The 18,210-nt window shown below is 43.1% G+C and overlaps 1 protein-coding gene across 2 annotated transcripts in view; it reads left to right on the top strand.

Annotated features, from left to right (window-relative positions):
* Window positions 1-5,787: 5,787 nt before the first annotated feature.
* The window catches only part of DOCK1 (dedicator of cytokinesis 1), a 313,699-nt gene continuing 301,276 nt past the window's right edge, over window positions 5,788-18,210 (top strand). For both annotated transcript variants that reach the window (XM_068400212.1, XM_068400213.1), the window contains exon 1: window positions 5,788-5,908. In XM_068400212.1, coding sequence (XP_068256313.1) covers window positions 5,863-5,908 — 46 coding nt within the window. In that variant the 5' untranslated portion in view covers window positions 5,788-5,862. The remainder of the gene's footprint in view (window positions 5,909-18,210) is intronic.

The following is an 18,210-nucleotide window of genomic DNA, read 5'->3' on the forward strand; positions in this document are numbered from 1 at the left end:
TATCTTTCTCACTCTTCTTGGAAAATGTTCCTAATTTTTATTATGAGATTGGAACATAATGTGTCAGATTTAAAACCATAGATCTGTTGGAGTTTATAAAGTTAATCTAACTGGTCTCTGGAAATGATTCTTCCCTAACTTGTCACATACAGCATTTTGTTTTGCTTATTATCTTCAAGTTTGCCAAAGACTATGTAAATGGAGTTTATAATCTCATTTTGAGTATAAATATCAAATATATGAAAAATGTACCAGTAACCACCAAACAGAAAAAAAAACACCTAAAAATGTATACTGTTGGTTATTTAAAGCTATTGCAAAGAGGATCAGGCTGTCACTAAACAACAGCAAACTATGCTAGCTTGTGTTTTGGAGTCATTTGTACTACGCTTTCCCTTAACTGCTTTGGGCTTGACTGTAAAATTTGCAATTATATTCCTGAGCACCTACCCATGGTGTGAGTCTGTGGCTATTAAGTAAGGGTTAAAGTCCAGCTTGCATAAGGAACTGATGAAAATTAAGTTTTATGTGCTTTGGTTTTTACAACATAACACTCATGTGAGTGAGTATATCTCGCTCATGTTGCTAAGTATTTCAGTTGGAAATAAAAAAGTATACCTAGATTGGGTGAAATTTTGGGCTGCAGTGAAGCTGGATAAACCTGAAATTGCTAACATTATTTCTCAGGTACTTCAGCTGCCTCAGTCCTGGGGGAATAAACATCCTCCCTCAGAAGGGTGACAGGAGGGTAAACATACTGCTTCAGCTCCTCCTGCTCCAAAGAGACCAGGAGCACTGGGGATTAAAAAGTGGCTCACTCTTCCAACAGCCCTATTGAGAAAGTTCCCTTTAGCAAGGCAACCTCTCTGGTCAAAGTTAACTAGTTATTTGCCAATGTCCAAGAGAAATACTGTCAAATAAATAAATACACTACTTAAGGTGATGTCTACGACGCTTTTGACACAAGATGTACTGTCCATGTAAATGGTATTTGTGCAGAGCACGCAGGGATAAAAATCTCATAAAATCTCATTGCACTTTTTCTCTGAAGAATGTAAAATCCGACACTCCATGATCAGAAAACAGATTTTCCCCTTTTGTAGAAATGAAGCCACTTATATTTATTGTGGCACTGTAAAACTCAAGTAATTTTTTTTTTATTCTAGAGCACAAGCTGAAATACCAGGGTATAAACTAAGCTGTCTCTGATAATCATATCCTTTCTAAAGCACATCACTTTGGAAACCCTTGTGTATTTACAAAGAGTAACTAGGAGATGCTCACACATTTGCATTTAAACATCAAACCCACTGAAGACGTCTTGTTCATTATATCACTTTCACTATAATACAGTAAGAACAGTGAAGTATTTCCGAAGGAACATAATTTATGAAACAACCACTTTAATTACCTGCAATGAAATCCCATTTTTTAGGCTAAAACATGAACAGTTTAATAAAAAAAATTACTTAATGAGTATCTTTATCTCCTTTCTCAACTGAATATCCTTATCTCCTTTCTGAATTTAAAAATAATTGATCTGGAGGACTCTAAACCAATGCGATGAATGCAGTACATGTCACAGCAGCTATATAGTGTTACATAAATTCAAACATTGCCTTTGAACACTTCCACTGGCAACTGAAGTCCTGCATCCAGCGTGCTGGTTACCACAAATGTCCTCCTACTAGAATAAAAGCTTAAGATGCACCCATATATAGTCAAAATGCTTCTATAAAAGCAAAAGGAAGATTAAAGATTACTGAGCATGCTTCAAAAACGCATGAGCAAAGCCTGGAAGAGCACAAAACTTCCCTCTAGCTATTGTCAAACTTCAGTCCAGGTCTATAAATGCCACACCTTGGCTGCCTGAAGCCAATAGGAACGTCAAAGGAAATTCAGTTTTGGTTTCTTAATTCTCCCTGAAAACCATCCACGTTTGTCTGCAAGAGATCTCCAAGGTAATCATGCATATATCAGTTACACATAAGACCAAGGCTGAAGTAATTTTTGTAGCACAAGCTCACAAACTTATTTCCATTCTGATTAAGAGGAATACATTGTAAAAAAATTAGAAGTGTCTTTCCATCAGGTATAAAAATCTCTTTGTGTACACCCAAACATGGAACATGGGTAGCCATTCATCACAGAATCTAGAGCACAGAAGTCATTCACCCCAAATGAAAATTGTACAGTGAAAATAGATGATGAGTATCTGGAATGGAAGCAATAACATTTTCAACAGAGTATCTTTAATAGAAATAGAAAAGCAAAACAGTTATTTATGGTATAATTTTATAGGTCCTCCACATCACCTCCTGGGAGGAATATTTCCAAGAGGAATTTGCACTGTGTGTGTAGAATAACTACTTATATGTTTTGACTGAAAATGTTGAATTTACCTACAGGGCCTGACAATGAATAGAAATTATTACAAAAACTGTGATTTTAACTGAGACAGAACAAACATTCCTCCATGTAGTCATATGCAACAAGTATGAAATATGACTTGATTGCATCTGCACATTTATAGAGCACCTCTTATTTATTGCAAATATGTTTCATGCAGGGTAACAGTTCTGTTTCCATTCATCCTCTTCAACAGATACTCCTAATCTCTCTGACAAGAATTTCAAATATCATTCATGGCCAAATCCTGCATTTGGATTTCTTGGAGTTAATATTACCAAAAGGGATGTTTCCTTGCTCCAAGGGAAATGCCTCCAATTCAATGTGATGCATTAAAAAATAAGGTGAGAATCCAAAGAGTTGACATAATGATGTGATAAAACTTCCAGATTTTATGGAAAAAAGCATTTTTCAGTTTCCTCTTCATAAATGAAAAACATATACGCACAGTGTGAAGAAATTTATGCCTAAATATGTAAAGTATGTCAGCTTGAACATTTTACAGCTTAATGAAAAATATTTTTCAGGAGGATACTTTATATTATGTTTGCCAGAGAAAAAGAAAAATCTTTTATTTTCTCAGTTATTACAGTCCTATCCCATTACCATTTTTTCCCCAGCTGAAAAAAAACAACATTTGGATATTTATGCATTGTGAATTAGGAGAAGTATTTTTTACTGGCTATCAAAATTTTAATACTCTATTTGTAACATGTTTTCATTAAAATGAAAATGTGGAAAGTAATAAAATGAATATAGACCCTCATAGGTATCAGTGGGGCTTTATGCTGGTTACGGGATTACTCGTGTTGTTTCTGTTATAGATCATGATCAGAGAACAGGACAAACCCCTTTTTCCACTGACGTCAAAAAAAAATTTTGCTATTGTAATACAGAACATGGATTTAATATGTAGAAGCTGTAAGTAATTCTTTAGCTTTCATTTTATTGAATCTGGTACTTCCTGCCTTAGGACTGTACTTAATTTTAGGTATATAATTCCCATTTAGTGCAGATATACATGTTAACTGAGAGTAAGGACTGCCAATCTATATGAGTATTTAATTTAACCCTTAGTTAACACCTGAAGAAAGGTTGTCAGCCGTACATTTCTCATGAAGGGAAACATGCTCCTTTAGCCCCCCCCAAAAAAGAGAAACATATATCACAGTTTGAGTTTCAGATTGAAACTCGAGGCCCAGAAAGGATAGAATATAGCAACAGCTCACTTTATTAGCTAATTAGGTTTAAATTAACAGCAGAGTGCTGCTTTGTATTCCCTATTCACACCCGGTATCTGCAAAGCTACCACGGTGTTCAGGGAAGTGATTCCTGGTTATCAGTAATCTAAATGAGAAGGCAATCAGGTTCCCTGATTTACAGATTATTACAGTAATAGTCTTAAAGATCTCTAAATCATCTAATGCCTGAGCAGCTTCGGCAGTTTTGCAGCACATATTTGGCAGCACCACAAAAATAACGCGTCAGTTGCACAGAGCTGCAAATTACTCATCATTAGAAATAAACACTATTGCTGCATTGCTTTTCCATTTCATTTCTCCTTTCCCTTGCGTGGACAACCAAAGACAACTACAGGAACAGGGCAAGTATGACCATTATTTCAGTTAATTCACTTTGATTTATCTTATAAAAACAAACCTCTTAAATCAAAGAGCTCACTTGTAAGTTGTCTTTGGTAAGACTCTAATCCTTTACCCATCAATGCAGGATAAAGATGACGAGCCATGAAGCTGACTTGGAAAACCTTTTCATCTTCTCACTCCTGGGCACAACGCATAAAGGTGCACTAGTTCGCTCTGTCACAATGGCCTTTGAATTCTGCGGCACAGGAGCAATGAAATCCAGATTAGTTCAAATGTGTAGGTGGTGACCTGGGAAACGAATCTCAAGGATGGGAAAAGGGAAGGTACGTGGGAAGAGGAGTGGGCTCCTTCAGATGTTTGAGATGAGTACTTGGTCTCAAAACCTGACAATGACGAATGCTGCTGCGGAAACCAGCCCCCTGCATTCCTAACTATGCAAGAAAATAAAAGGAGAGAAAAAAGATTCAACCCTGAATTGAAAGAGGACCTATTTTCATTCTTAAAATTGCGCTATGGAGCTTCTCCTTTGGTGGGGGACTAATCCTAACAAATGATAGCCAGTCAGACATTTCAGCTCTCTTTATTTCTCTTAAAAGTGTTATCCTCTGCTTTATGCTGACTGTTACACAGCTTATTTTCTTTTTCCTAAAGATTATTTTTTAAATTTTCTTTTTAAATCACAGTCCTGGGTCTCTCCAAGAGTAGGGGGTTTGGGACCAGGAAGCTCATTTCCCTTGCTCACTCTTTTGTAATCACACATTCCACACTCTAATTAGGCAGGAGATGTTAACTTTGGACTAGGCTTTTGATTTAGGTTTAGAAATCAGGTGGTTTCTAATCTTCATGGCCAAGGAAGGATTTATTTGGGATGCTGTGCTCCTCAACATGGCAATACCCCAATGCAGAGAGCCTGCTACTCTTCAGCAGAAACCTTGTTTTAGTGCTGCATGGCTGGGAAAGAAGCAGACAGAAATAGTGACAGGACGAGGGGGAATGGTTTTAAACTGAAAGAGGGGAGATTGAGATTAGATATTAGGAAGAAATTCTTTATTGTGAGGGTAGTGAGACAGTGGAAGATGTTGCCCGGAGAAGCTGTGGCTGCCCCCTCCCTGGCAGTGTTCAAGGCCAGGTTGGATGGGGCTTGGAGCAACCTGGTCTAGTGGAAGGTGTCCCTGCCTGTGGCAGGGGGGGTTGGAACTAGATGGTCTTTAAGGTCCCTTCCAACCCAAACCATTCTGTGATTCTAAATCCTCAAGGACCAGGTGGCTGAAGAGATCAGAGCAAGAGCTAAAAAACAACCAAGAAAGTGGTGATTTCACAGAAGACTGGGATCCTTCTGCTGGAGCTGCCTGGCCATGTGGCACTGATGAAAGTCACGTTGTTTTTATATAAAGCTGGTTTTGCGTCGGTAATTAAACTTTTCGGCAGAGTCAGGCCAGGTGTACCTGGAACGTAATTACACAATTAGGCAGACTGCCAGGGAGGCACCACCCATCCCGCTCTCCTTTGTGTGCAAACTAGCCGGGACCCGCCCGGGTGGTACGAGGGGAGCGTTGGGGGCTCCGGGCCCTTCCCCCGTGGGGCGCCCGCCGCCCCGCTGAGGGGAGCAGCCGAGGGGGGCAGCCCGCGCTGCTCCCGCCGCCCCGCGCCAGCCGCTCCGCCAGCCCCCGCCTCCCCCGCGCCGGGGCGGCCGGCCGGCCGGGGCGCCAGGCCGCTGGCTCCGCCCGCACCACATGACTCCGCCGTCGGTAGAAACTTTTCCCGTCCCGCGGGTTGGGAAAATGGCGGCGTAGGAACGGGGCTCTCGCATCCCCGCCCGCTCCGGCCGCCCCCCGCGGCCCCCAGCGCCATGACCCGCTGGGTTCCCACCAAAAGGGAGGAAAAATACGGCGTAGGTGAGGACCCTCCCGGCCCCGCTCCCGCCTGTTGCGCCGCGGCTGCCCGCGCCCTCCGCGGGGAGCCCCCAGCCGCGGGCCTCCCCCCCCCGCCTCGGCTGCCCCGGAGCCGCTCTCCGGCGGCGCCCCGCTCCGTGCGGCCGCTGGCTGCGGCGGGCTGGGGCCGCGCTGCCCCGGGCAGCAGCGCCCGGCACTTCCGCGCCGCCTGAGGAAAGCGCCTGGGCCGGGCCGGAGCGCGGGGTGGGCCGGTCCCGCCGGGGTGGGCCGGCGCCCCCGGGCTGGCTCCGCCGGCTGCGGACCCCGCCGCGCCGCTCCCCGCGGGGCTTCGGCCGCCGCCGCCCGGCGGGGATTTGCCGAGGGAAAGTTTCGAAGTTGTCTGGAAGCGCCGGGCAACGTGCGCTGGAGTCATCCTCGCTAAAAAAGTTGCCTTTTCTTTTTCTCCTGTGTATTTTTTTTTTCCTTCCCGGCTACTACTTGGAATAGGAGAGGGCTTTGAGTTACTTTTACAATGGTTTCTTTTTTTGCCCTCCCTGGTGGCAGCTAAACAGGATGCGCTTCCAGTGCTGGATGTTTGGTGGGAGCTGGGCAGGGTCGGTGGGAATCCCACCCTGCGCCATGGTGATGCCCGGTGCTCCCTCCTCTCCGTAGGACAGAGAGGGTTTAAGGCTATTAAGGGAAAAAGCTCTTCGTTTTGCAGGGAGTGTGATTTTTTTTCATATAGATGCGGGGTTTTCCCTGCGTGCTGCTGTCCGGGGATCCGTTTCGTACTGTGCTGCTTCCGTCCCTCTAAAACAGAGGGGGATTGTTCTCTGCCGGTAGTTAAAACGTCTCCCTTTAATTAAACGGAACCGAACTCCGGTGGTTTTGGCAGTGTTGTGCTGAGAGGGCACGTCTTGATGTTGAAGATGTTTTCTTTTGATTGAAAGCATTTTTTAGGGGTTAGGGAGAAGAAAACTTGATTGGCATGAGTGAGAGTATTTGTCTTGGAGAAAGAAACAATAAATCTGACTATTCAAGTTGGAGATATGAAGTTCAGTGTCTACCACAGTTGTTGGACTCCCTTGGTTATGAAGAACAACTTGCTTTTCATATATAGCCACAGCTAAGCTTTGTATAAACAACGTGAGCAGGAAGAAGGGAGTTTCTGGGTCTAAGTAGAGTCCAAGTGAATTTTAGGAATTAATTTTAAATTCTGTGTGTATATCCCTAGAAAATGGGAGCATGACTCTTAAATTACTAGCAGATCCTAGCTGGCAAGTTACACTGTGAGAGCTGCGAGTAATACCAGCGCTGTGGATGCAGGACAAATAGAAGAAAGCAGAAGTGCTACAGATGGCAGTCGCTCGTTATGTTTTCCAAATACCTGCTTTGTGGTGTGGGATGGGTCTTCTGAAAGACTGGAATGACTGAATTGTCACGTAGTATACGCTGGTGGTGTAAACTGAGGGCACTTTCGAGTGCCACTCGAAAGCAGGTTCCTCTTTTACAGGACCTCGTATCTGCTGCTGTGGCAGAGGCGCTTGCCTGGACCTGGCTTTCCAGGAACTGATGTCTTGGAAGTGATTTTGAAAGAGTGAGAGAAGAAGTAGTGTGGAATAAACGGAGTATTTTAAAATATACTTTATATTTGGATATCCAGTGTGGGAAATTGTATGTGTAGTGAGAGAACTAGGCTTAAATGTAATTGACGAAAAAAATTGTTTCACAGTTTCAAAAAGCACAAGATTCCGTGCTCAATTGGTATTTTTTGTTTGTGTCCACTGCTCTGGAGAGAAGTTTGTCGTGGTTTTATAATGGGCTTGTTTTTCTGTGATAGTTTCTTTTCTTTTTCCTGCAAGTGAGCTGGGAGGGTTGATCCTCAGCAAAATTAGGGTATTTCTCTGCTGAACTGCAGGGGGGTGAGAGTTGAAACTAGACGTAGTGTTGCAAGGAGATAAAATTTGATTTAGAGCTAATTGAACACTGTGATTCACTGACCCGTGCTGTGCTGTTAGACACTGTTTTGGGAGGGAGAGCTTCTTTTTGGTGTCGCTGTGTTTCCTTCTGAGGAAGGTGAATATTCAGGTTGGTTACATGTGTTTTACATGTCTTTGTGGTGGTAAAAAAGGGCGCTTCTGTACAACGCGAGACTTGTGGTGTTTTATTTTTTGCTGCTTGTGAAACTTTCAGGTTGTGGAGAATTGATGCAGCAGTTACAGTCCCAAACAGAAATGGAGAAGGCACTGCTAAGATGAACACTCTAATAAACAAATATTTTTCTTCCTAACTATTTGCCATGACCAGTCCTGGAGACTGACATTGGTTAAGTATTGTCTGACAGTGAAAGAGAAACATCTGCCTGCTCCAAATTGGATTGTTAATTGAACTGCCATCTTAGTGATACCTATATGTAATATACTTAGTGTGTATACTTCACTAAAGCAGAAATTATAGGAAGATATCTATTGTTGTGGGTTATGTTACTTCTGTTGCAGTTGAGGGAGCTCAAAAATGTGTGTGTGTATATACAAAAGATGTGTGTATATGAAATAGACACGTGTGTATGTATCCATATATGTGTATATTTATACAAAAGCTGTGTGTATATGAAACAGATGCATGTGTGTATGTAATACATATATATATATATACTTTTTTTCTCTCCTCTTGACTAGTGTGTGCCTGTGCACCACTAAGCTTTCTTAACAGCTCAAGTCCTGAAGATTTTCTGGCTGTGATGCAGCAGGAATATATTGCTGCAACAAACCTATACTGAAACTGTGGTAGGATACAGGTGTGTTAAGGAATGCTCCTCCTGCTCGACCCAGCATGGTGGGTTTGCAGATGATGCTGGATGTCCAGCGCACGTGTAAACTAAACTTACTGCCTTAAAATGAGGAGCTCCGCTGCGTAGTGCATAGGCGTTATCTCGGCAGGCAGTTGTGAGCGTGACTCAGCTCGGCTTCCTGAGAGAGTTGAGGGCTCGGCGTGCAGGGAGGTTAGATGAGGAATGGGTGTGGATATAATGGGATATACAGTTATTAGATTAACATACAGGAAACCATCTGAAACAGGAAAACGATCAGCTTAACTGAAGTAGCTTTTCTCCGCTCCCGATGCTGCATACCCTTCTCCTCCATCTCAGCGCCTAGCTCTGTGTTTCATCTCTCTCCCTGAGCCGTGGGGCGGCATGTGGTGGTGGTGAGATGGCCATGTGAGGGTACAGCTTCCTCCGTGGGAGCATTAGAGGCTCGCAGAGAGCCCCAGGAGCTGCTCGTGTCTGCTGCGTTCCCTCGGTGTCCCAGGCAGCTGCGGAGCGTGGCTACTCAGGCTCGCATCTCCTGCTCTAGTGTGGAGTGGAAATTGTTGGTGCTCTTCCTCATGCCAATGGAGAGGAGATGTAATGAGCTGCTTTAGGGAGTCTGCGAGCCTGATTTAGTATAAAGTGGTTCTAGTAGCTTCCAAATCCTCTTGACTCAATCTCTTCTCCCAGGCAACTAGCGATAGGACAAGAGGGCACAGCCTCAAGCTTGGCCAGGGGAGGTTCAGGTTGGACATTAGGAAGCATTTCTTCTCAGCAAGGGTCATTAGCCATTGGAAGGGGCTGCCCAGGGAGGTGGTGGAGTCACCATCTCTGGAGGTGTTTAAGAAAAGCCTGGACATGGCACTTAGTGCCCTGGTCTAGTTGCCATGGTGGTGTCAGGGCAATGGTTGGACTCGATGGTCCCAGAGGGCTCTTCCAACCTGATTGAGTCTGTGAGTCTGTGATTCTGTGTGACTTCTACTGTCATTTGACTCTTTTCCTTTGGACTTAAAACTGCTGTAAGAGGTAGAACTGGTGCTACTGTGGTTACTACAAATACTGTATTTAAAATGCCTTTGTGTTCAAGAGCATGTGCAGATACGGAGTAATTAGACCACCACTGTGATAGTTTAATTTTTTATTTTCCAAAAATAAATGGAGAAATAGAAAAATAGTGCCACAGGTGTCCGTGCATGGTCAGATGTAGGAGAACTTCTCGGCTACAGGGCTTGTGCTCTCTGAGATCCTGTTAATTTTCAGGATGCTGACTCTCCTTTCCTCTGTTACTCTTAATGAGTCACTGGAAAACATGGATAGTTGTGTCCTTGCCGTGATCTGGAAGCCATTGCGGGCTCTGCCTGGCAGGCAAGGTGCTCGTGGCCTTGCACAGCTTCATAAATTCAAAGCCTTGATGAAGAAAGGGCTGGATATCTGTACAGGGATCTGCGTGGAGTGTTACCACTTCAGGACAGCACGTGATGCCTGGGTAGGTGCTTCCTAATACCATGTATTGGGTCAAAGTTCATGTATATGTCAAGGACACTGGCATTTTAAAAATAACCTGTACTTTTATGGCTGTATATGCACAGTTGTTGCACTTTTGTGGCGTATCTGGGTGGGCTCAAGCTTTCCCCTGAGCGGACAGGGTGCTGCAAGTGCTTGAGATGGTTTCTGTTCTTAGTCCTTAGCCAGAGTCATGCAGCCTGCTCAGATACACTCTGTGCTGTGTAGGGTGTGTTCCTGCACGTGCATTAATTAAAAAAAAACCCAAACAACAAAAGCAAAGAACAACACAAGCAAAACAAACCAGCCCACAAACAAAACCGATTTTACTCTGAGCCACACCAGTTGGGAGTTCCTGTATTTTTGCTTCTTACTGGTGAGTTTTTGTGTGTTACAGCAGGGCAAATCGTAACTAGCCTGATTTTAGATGCTTTGAAACAGGGTGGACGTTGGCCACATTGCAGAGTTTAGGGTATTTTAGTGCCTCTCTGAGATTGGGGTAGCTTTTTAGAAGTTGTATATAGAAGTATCTTCAAACCAGGTAGCAAAAATATATTTTTATATATATATTTATTACTAGGGGAGGGCTGTAATGAGTTGGTGGACTAAGTGGTGATAGAAAGGTCAGGATATTTAAGTTTTGCACCTGAGTTGTGCTCTTGTAATGGCCCTTCGAAAGGGGGGATAGGAATTTGGGAAGAGTAGTGCTGTTGAAAGCGCAGGAACTGCTACAGCTGAGTACTGCTGCTTCTGCTGCTCGAGGGAGGACTGCGGTGGTTTAGGACAGGCTTAAGGCTTTTGTGGAAGCCCAGGTTTACAGTCCACATCTGTGGTGAGCGGTGGTGGCATGTGGAGACTCTCTCTTGTTTACGAAGAGAGTTGATGGTCTTGTGCTTTTATATTCGTGCCTTAAAATAGGGAAGAAAAGGCTTTTAGGAAATGGAAAAAGTTGCATCTTAGTGATGCGTCTTAGGAATGCATCTTAGGAATTTTAGTGATGCTGTGTTGTGAGTGAGGTTTGGAGCTGTCTGGCAGGACAGGACGGTTGCCTTTGTACTGTTAATGACAGCAGGACTGAGCTCTGACACGTCCCAAACCTGTGGAGTAAAAATGTCTGTGTGACATCTGCTGATGTATTTATCTGTGTATTACCATTTTGAGAAAGCACGTGCAGATTCAGTCTCCTAGAGACGACGTACCCTGCTGTATGCCCAGGCTGGAGTTTTATTTTGTGGTATCTCACAAAACCTTTGGATTCCTGCTTGCTGATGGGACGCATTTCTGTGCTCGGCTATCCCCGGCATCACGTGAGGCAGAGGTAAGGGACTGGCAGATGAAGTGCACTTCTTCCGAAATGAATGACCTTAATTTGACCGTAGGCACGTGCTTGATTACGCTCAGTTTACTCAGTCAATATTGCTTTCGGTCAATAAACACTTGTTGTAAGCAACAGATTGGAGAGGGATAAAGATACTGCATAAGTAGAAGCAAGTGTGTACTCCTCAGTTTGGTTTCGTCCAGGTGTGACAACATTGCAGACTGGGATTGTTCCAAGGAATGATTCCTGTAGGGATTTGCTGGAAATACTTTTTTTAATTGAAGGGAACTTGAACTACCTGAAGAGAGGTTGCAGTGAAGTGGGAGTCGGCCTCTTCTCCTGGGCAACTAGCGATAGGACAAGAGGACACAGCCTCAAGCTTCGCCAGGGGAGGTTCAGGTTGGACATTAGGAAGCATTTCTTCTCAGCAAGGGTCATTAGCCATTGGAAGGGGCTGCCCAGGGAGGTGGTGGAGTCACCATCTCTGGAGGTGTTTAAGGAAAGCCTGGACATGGCAGTTAGTGCCATGGTCTAGTTGCCATGGTGGTGTCAGGGCAATGGTTGGGCTCAAAGATCCCAGAGGTCTCTTCCAACCTGGTAGATTCTGTGATACTTTACTTTTTTCCTCATAGAGCACATACTGACTTCTTATAGGCAGCTGGCTGCCTACAGGTGTCATACAGAGCATTTATTTAACTCTGCAGAGAAACTTTTCAGTCGGTTCAGGAATTTCTCAGCTATTAATTGACACCCTTGTTCCTAGAAAATAAAAGGGGAGGGGGACTTTTCACAAGATGAGGATTTACACTTCACATTGTACACAAGTATGGAAGTGACAGTAGGACGAGGTCCTGATTTAAGGTTTGGTATTAGTTCAGGGGGAAAACCGCTTCTGAACTTCCACCTGAATTTCAAGTGGAACCTTGGTGGGTTTTATAGTTTTCCTCTTTGTCTCTCACTTGCCATAAATGCTTGATTTAGGTGCACTGATATGATCTTAATTTTAGCCTGTTTGCCGTACTTGGCACAGCTTGCTTTGTGTTATAAATGCATTTTCCTTTCTGCGTAGGCAAAGCTCTCAGGGAAGGGCGAAAGTAAACTGGATGCAACTCTAAATCAAACCGATGTCTCCAGGAAGCCTTTCTGTTGGCTTGCAACTACAGCCATAAGCATTGCAATAATTTTTCTTTGAAATATTTGGGTTTCTAGAGTTTGTCCAGTACTGGCTGTGGAGCAGTGCAGGATTTGGTTTGTCTAATCCTTTAGGAGTCCTTCAGGACTGAAATCCAATACATCTTGTTAAATACCTGTAGATGTGTCTAACTTTAGATAAATAGCTGGAAGCGGACTTACATTAATGAATCGAAGCTCAAATGAAGAACTAGTGCTAATCTAGTTTTAAAGTATTTACTCTGCTAAAGATGTCAGTCTTCCCTCTCCTCTTCTACTTGCTGCAAGTCTGAAACTTTCACAAAACGTTCAGTGGTGGCTAATCATCATCTCCGTGAAACACATGGGCTGCTCTTCTTGATGGGTCTCCTTTGGCAGGGAGGTGGACCGCTGAAAAATTAGCTTTTTTTTTTTTTTTGTAAAATAAAATCATTTTAAATTCTGTTTTCTGGCCTGTGGTAGACCCCAAGGCTATCCTAACAATAGTCGTTTTCTGAATAATGCGTTAATGAATTCCTTAATGAGTTACCGGAATACTTTCCTCCTCTAGCTTGGGGGGGGAATTGAAATTATGCCCTATCTAAACCAACGAAAAGGGATCATTCTTATAATTCTGAAACTTTATCTACATTTTCAGTCTGTAGTTGTGGAAACATTTATGTATTTATAGTATCATTTAGCTTCCCATGTTTATGTAATTTGTGCATTAAATCTGATTTCTAATGTAAAGACTCGTCACACAAGAAGCAGCCGTTGCCGAATTTCAGTTTCATCAGCAAAATATGAAATATCTCTGGAAATATTTTTCCGCTCCATATAGCTTTGTAACTAAACTGAAATAATTGCATTGAGAACTATTATGTGTAATTATGTATCCATATACATAACAAAGCAAACAGATGGATGAATAACTGAAGTAACTATTGGCCACGATACTTGAATTTTGGGGTTTTTTAGTAATATTTCTTAGCACTGCTGCTTTGTTTAGAGTACCGTTTATATTATTTTAGCACAAACCTTTTTATGACATGTTTTCAGGGCGTTGTGGTGGCTGATTTTACCACATGCTGTTGGAGTTGCAAACTGTCTTTCTGTTGCCCGGTAGAAGATGCAAGCAATGAACGATACGGGGTTTACTGTGTAATTTATGAACTTGAATGGAAGTAAAAGTGTGAATAATTGGTATATATGCTTGTAGGCACTTGGTTTCTGAAGGCACTCTGCTCTGTACGTCTCTACTGTTGTAGTAGCTGTGTCACTTTGTTTTTACTACACAAATTAATCAATATTGATCTGGAAAACCTGCTTGAGCAGCTCCCAAGCCGAGCCGGGTGCAGGGGTTTCAGCAGCGTGCTGCAGGCGTCCCTGAGGAGTCCTGTGTGCTGATTGTTGGTGGCATCATGGAGACTTGTCTTCCTCGTGGAGGAGCTCGTGGCTTGACATGGTGAGTTCCTGACTGATTGCCGGCAGAGCTTTGTGGAGGCACAGCTCCTGAGCAGCTTTGGAGATGTGCTGACAGTCCAGGTGGGTGCTTGGGATTTGTGAGAGCGCATGAACCGTGATGTGCCCGAGAGCCTCTTCAAGCATCCAAGTACCTTTAGAAGTCCAGCCTTAGGTGTTTGTGTTTGCTCTGCCTGCCTTCTCCTTCTCCAAACAAAGCACGGAAATACTGACATCACTTGATTTGAAGTTGAATGTAATAAAATAACACATGTTCAGGGAACATAGCTGAATAGCCTGTGGGTCACAGGAGGAGGCAGCTGCTGCCAGACAAGGAGTTGATGACGCCGGGCTGTACCCAGACCTAATGTGCAAGGACCTTCCACTGTGCTGTGGAAGTTGAGGAGGGCTTTCCTGGTTTCCATACATGAAATAAAAAAAAGAAATAAAAATTCAGAAGAAGTAAGATGGCAAACCCTGGTGCTGGTGGTTCCTGTGGTCCCTGCATGAGTGAGTTCTCAGAAGGCAGCAGGGATACAGGATCATGGAAAGCTCTGCCTCCCAGCTGATGCTTCAGCCTTTGACATCCTCCTAATTGTGCTAGCTGGTCTGCGGGGAAAAGATGTTGGCGGTAGGGAATAGTTCAGTGAATGGAGTTGGGTTTATTGAGTTGCTTCTGCTGCAGCATGGTGTGTGTGTAGTACTGTCTGTAGCGAAGGCTGCGTATCAGAAATGCAGTGAAATGAAAGCAGCTGGTAATGTAAAAAGTATTCCTGTAGTGGACCCTGAAACAGGAAATATCTCAATGCTGAGCCAGATGGAAGTAGCTGATGATATTTTGAGTGTCCAAGTCTTGACACAGATGGTGAACAATTTAAAGGGACGGTTGCTTTCAAAAAATCTGCTGTGCATATGACTCCAGTGAACAAATCATGACCCTGAAATGGCTGCGGATTATCGAGGCAGTTACTTGGAATGTCCTATAAATACTGTCCTCTAAAGGAGGAGTTGCATTGCAGTTTTAATGACTAGAGATACGGTTAAGCATGCCACTTGGGTCAGAGAAGTTATAGATAAGGGTCTGTGGGAACCTTTAAACTTTCTGTTGACTAAGTGTAAGGTTATTCTCCCAAAATATGAGTGTGTAAATAAAAACCAGCACCATGACGGCAAGAAGTGGAGTTTTTACTTGTAATTATTATTAGTTTTTAAGTAATGGAAAGATCTAAAAGAAGGTTTGTTCATCATCTCGTTTGACTTGGGTGGACCTCCTGTCGATCTGGATCTGGGGAAGGGACCAGCTGCAGGCGTGACCAAGCCTGTGCTTTATTCCCTCTGTAACTGCTGTGGAGGCTGTTGTAGTGTGGTGGGCTGTGATTCTCTCCGTCCTTGCTTCTGCCTTGCAGTACCGCCTGGGTTTGAAAAGCTTGTCCTCTTGGTTTCTTTATTTTTTCCTACTTTGGGGTCGCACAGCAGCATGTTGCCATTTTTGCTGTTCTGCATCAGACAATCTATAGCTCATTCGTCACTGATATATGCAGAAAATAAAGCTTATATTCAAGCCTAGAGTATGTTTCATGGGAGGTAATGATGATGTTGCCTGGTGTTTGTCCTCTGGACTTGGCTGCTGGATGGCCTGGTAGCTTTGGACTCTGCATATAGCAATGTATGGCATTGTATCTTCTGAGCAAAACGTGACTGTGATACAAAACTATCTATGATTATGCACGAAAGCTTTCTCAATACCTGGTTATTTTCCTCTGTATGTTTTTTAATCTGTCATATGCTTCTTAATTTTTAATGTTTTCCAAACTTTTTTCTTTATTTCTTGTATTTTGTCCTTATACACAAATGCACACCAGTTTTCTTCAGGCATTGCCCATCGTCTTGTCATCCTTAGTGGAGTTCCTTCGTTCCTCCTCACCTGGCTGCCCCTGTTTCACCCCTCACATTGATGGGAAATGTTGGTTGTGTCTCCATCGAGCTACAGCCTTTCTGATGCTTTGTTGACCAAGAATCTTAGGTGGAATAGACTTGAGAGACTTTTTTTCCTCCCCTCTGAGGTTGGTGTGTTGTTGTGGTTTTGAGTGGTGTTTTTTTTTGGTTTTGTTTTTTTTTTTTTTCTTCTGTGGACTGATGTCTCTGAAATTTCCAATGTAAGGGGTAAGTGGTGTAACTAAAACAATGGTTTTCCTGATAGTTTTTTTTAGTCAGTTGGTTTAAAAAAAGTGGTTTGTGGTTCTTTTTAGTTTAGTTTTGGAGGTATTTGCGCTTCAAATCGCTTTCTCTGTAGAAGGTATGTCTTTGGTATGGCATCTAACTCTGCCACCTTCCTTGACAGCCCATCAGAGCAATGCCTCTAGCTGTTTACAATCCGTCTTCCACCTCTATGTGACCTTACTCAAGTCTGCACTGGTTTTGTGTTTCTTCTGATGCTGCTCACTAACGGTTGGCCATAAAGAAGACAACCTTTTTCTCACGGACTTCCCAGGCGATGGGCAGCAGCATGTGGAAGAACAACTCAGAATTCCTGTAAGACTGGGACTTGCTCCTAAACACAGCAGCTGGCGTTGACTCCTTTTTGAAATTAGTTTAGTGGCATATGACAAAGCACTGGAAGGGATTGCAGCGATGGATAAAGATCTCTTTCCCAGAGTTTGCAGTGATTGAGCTCTTCTGATGAGAGAACAGTTGTTCTTGCTCACAAGTCAAGCGGCTGGAGATGAGAACAGATATTTTTGTGGCGCAGAGGTATTTCTTAGGCGGTAGTTTCCATAGTGTGAGTCAAACGGGCCAAAGCAGCAACCCCAAACTTTTGATGGAGAGCCAAATATTCTTTCGGTATTTATTATATTACACTTCGTTTTATTTTTGTTTGTTGGTTTTGTTCTTGAGTGTTTCACTGTAACTAAGAGTCTAAAAGGATTTAAAAAAGCTTTAGACATTTATCTGGATAATGGAGACATCTGCAGTTCCATTAGATTGGATCGCTTTAATGCAAAGCTTTACTGTCCTAAACAGCTCCAGGACTGATAAAGTGCTGATGGACGAGGGCGGTTTTTTTAGTGCTGGCTAATACAGAATTGCTGCCGTAAGGTCTCGGCGTGTCTCTAGAACGCTGATTATGGGAACGGGACTTTAGACTCCATTTGGTCTGATCTGGTCTCTCTCCTGGTGAATCACGCTGCTGGGATGTTGATGCAGGTAGGACACGTGCAAGTCTTAACGCGATTATAATGAATCCTTCATTAAACCAGTGCAGCCTCATAGTCGTGCCTGCAACATCGATGGGGAGTTACTCTGTTAGTCAGTGTGTGCTGCCCACCTAAGGGGAAGAGTGTCCCATTAGGAAGGTTTTGTTTGGGAAAAAAAAACTTCTAAAAGAAGCAAGTGGGTCTCCGAGGAATGCCTAAAGTAGCTTGCTTTGAGCTGTGTGGGGTGGGGATTCTTGTTCCTAAAAAATAAAGCAGTGGACTCGATATAGCCAGATAAGCACATTTTATAAAGACTTGTAAGAATTACTCAGCTATGGTACTGTTTACATTTTTGTGTTTGATTTTCTATTTGAATGTATTCTTGAAATGATTTATTAGATTTTTATCAATAACTTTTGCTGCAAAAGAGGCCTCTGTTTATTTACAGAGCTGTGATAATTGAGTGATTTAACTGGTTCAGATTTGTGCGTTAAATACAGAAAGTGCAGTTTGGACTTAATACAACAGTTGCTGGTTTCGGTTAGTTGCTGGCTTTCTGTTCAGTTAGAGCGCAGGAAGGTGAGCGTGTTCTTGGCTGAACACTGGAAGAAGTTTTAATACTATTAGGGCTTGAAAATCTAAAATATTGGGATAACTGTAAACTTTTACAGCCCAGGTGTGATACCATCTATAACGCAGCGTGCTGATCTGGGAGCTGTTCTTACATCAAGATTTAGACTCTTAAGATTAGGAGTTCATGTATTATGTTTGTGTGATAGTGTCTTGATGCTTCCATAACCTTTACATAAGGAATGTGGAAAATATAAAATAGTTTTGGGGAGGGGAAACAGAGTAACTGAATGCCAGCTCAAGTGTTGATAAGATGGGTAGGATA

This window comes from Nyctibius grandis, chromosome 4 (assembly GCF_013368605.1).
Source record: "Nyctibius grandis isolate bNycGra1 chromosome 4, bNycGra1.pri, whole genome shotgun sequence".
In the NCBI taxonomy this organism is placed as follows: domain Eukaryota; kingdom Metazoa; phylum Chordata; class Aves; order Nyctibiiformes; family Nyctibiidae; genus Nyctibius; species Nyctibius grandis.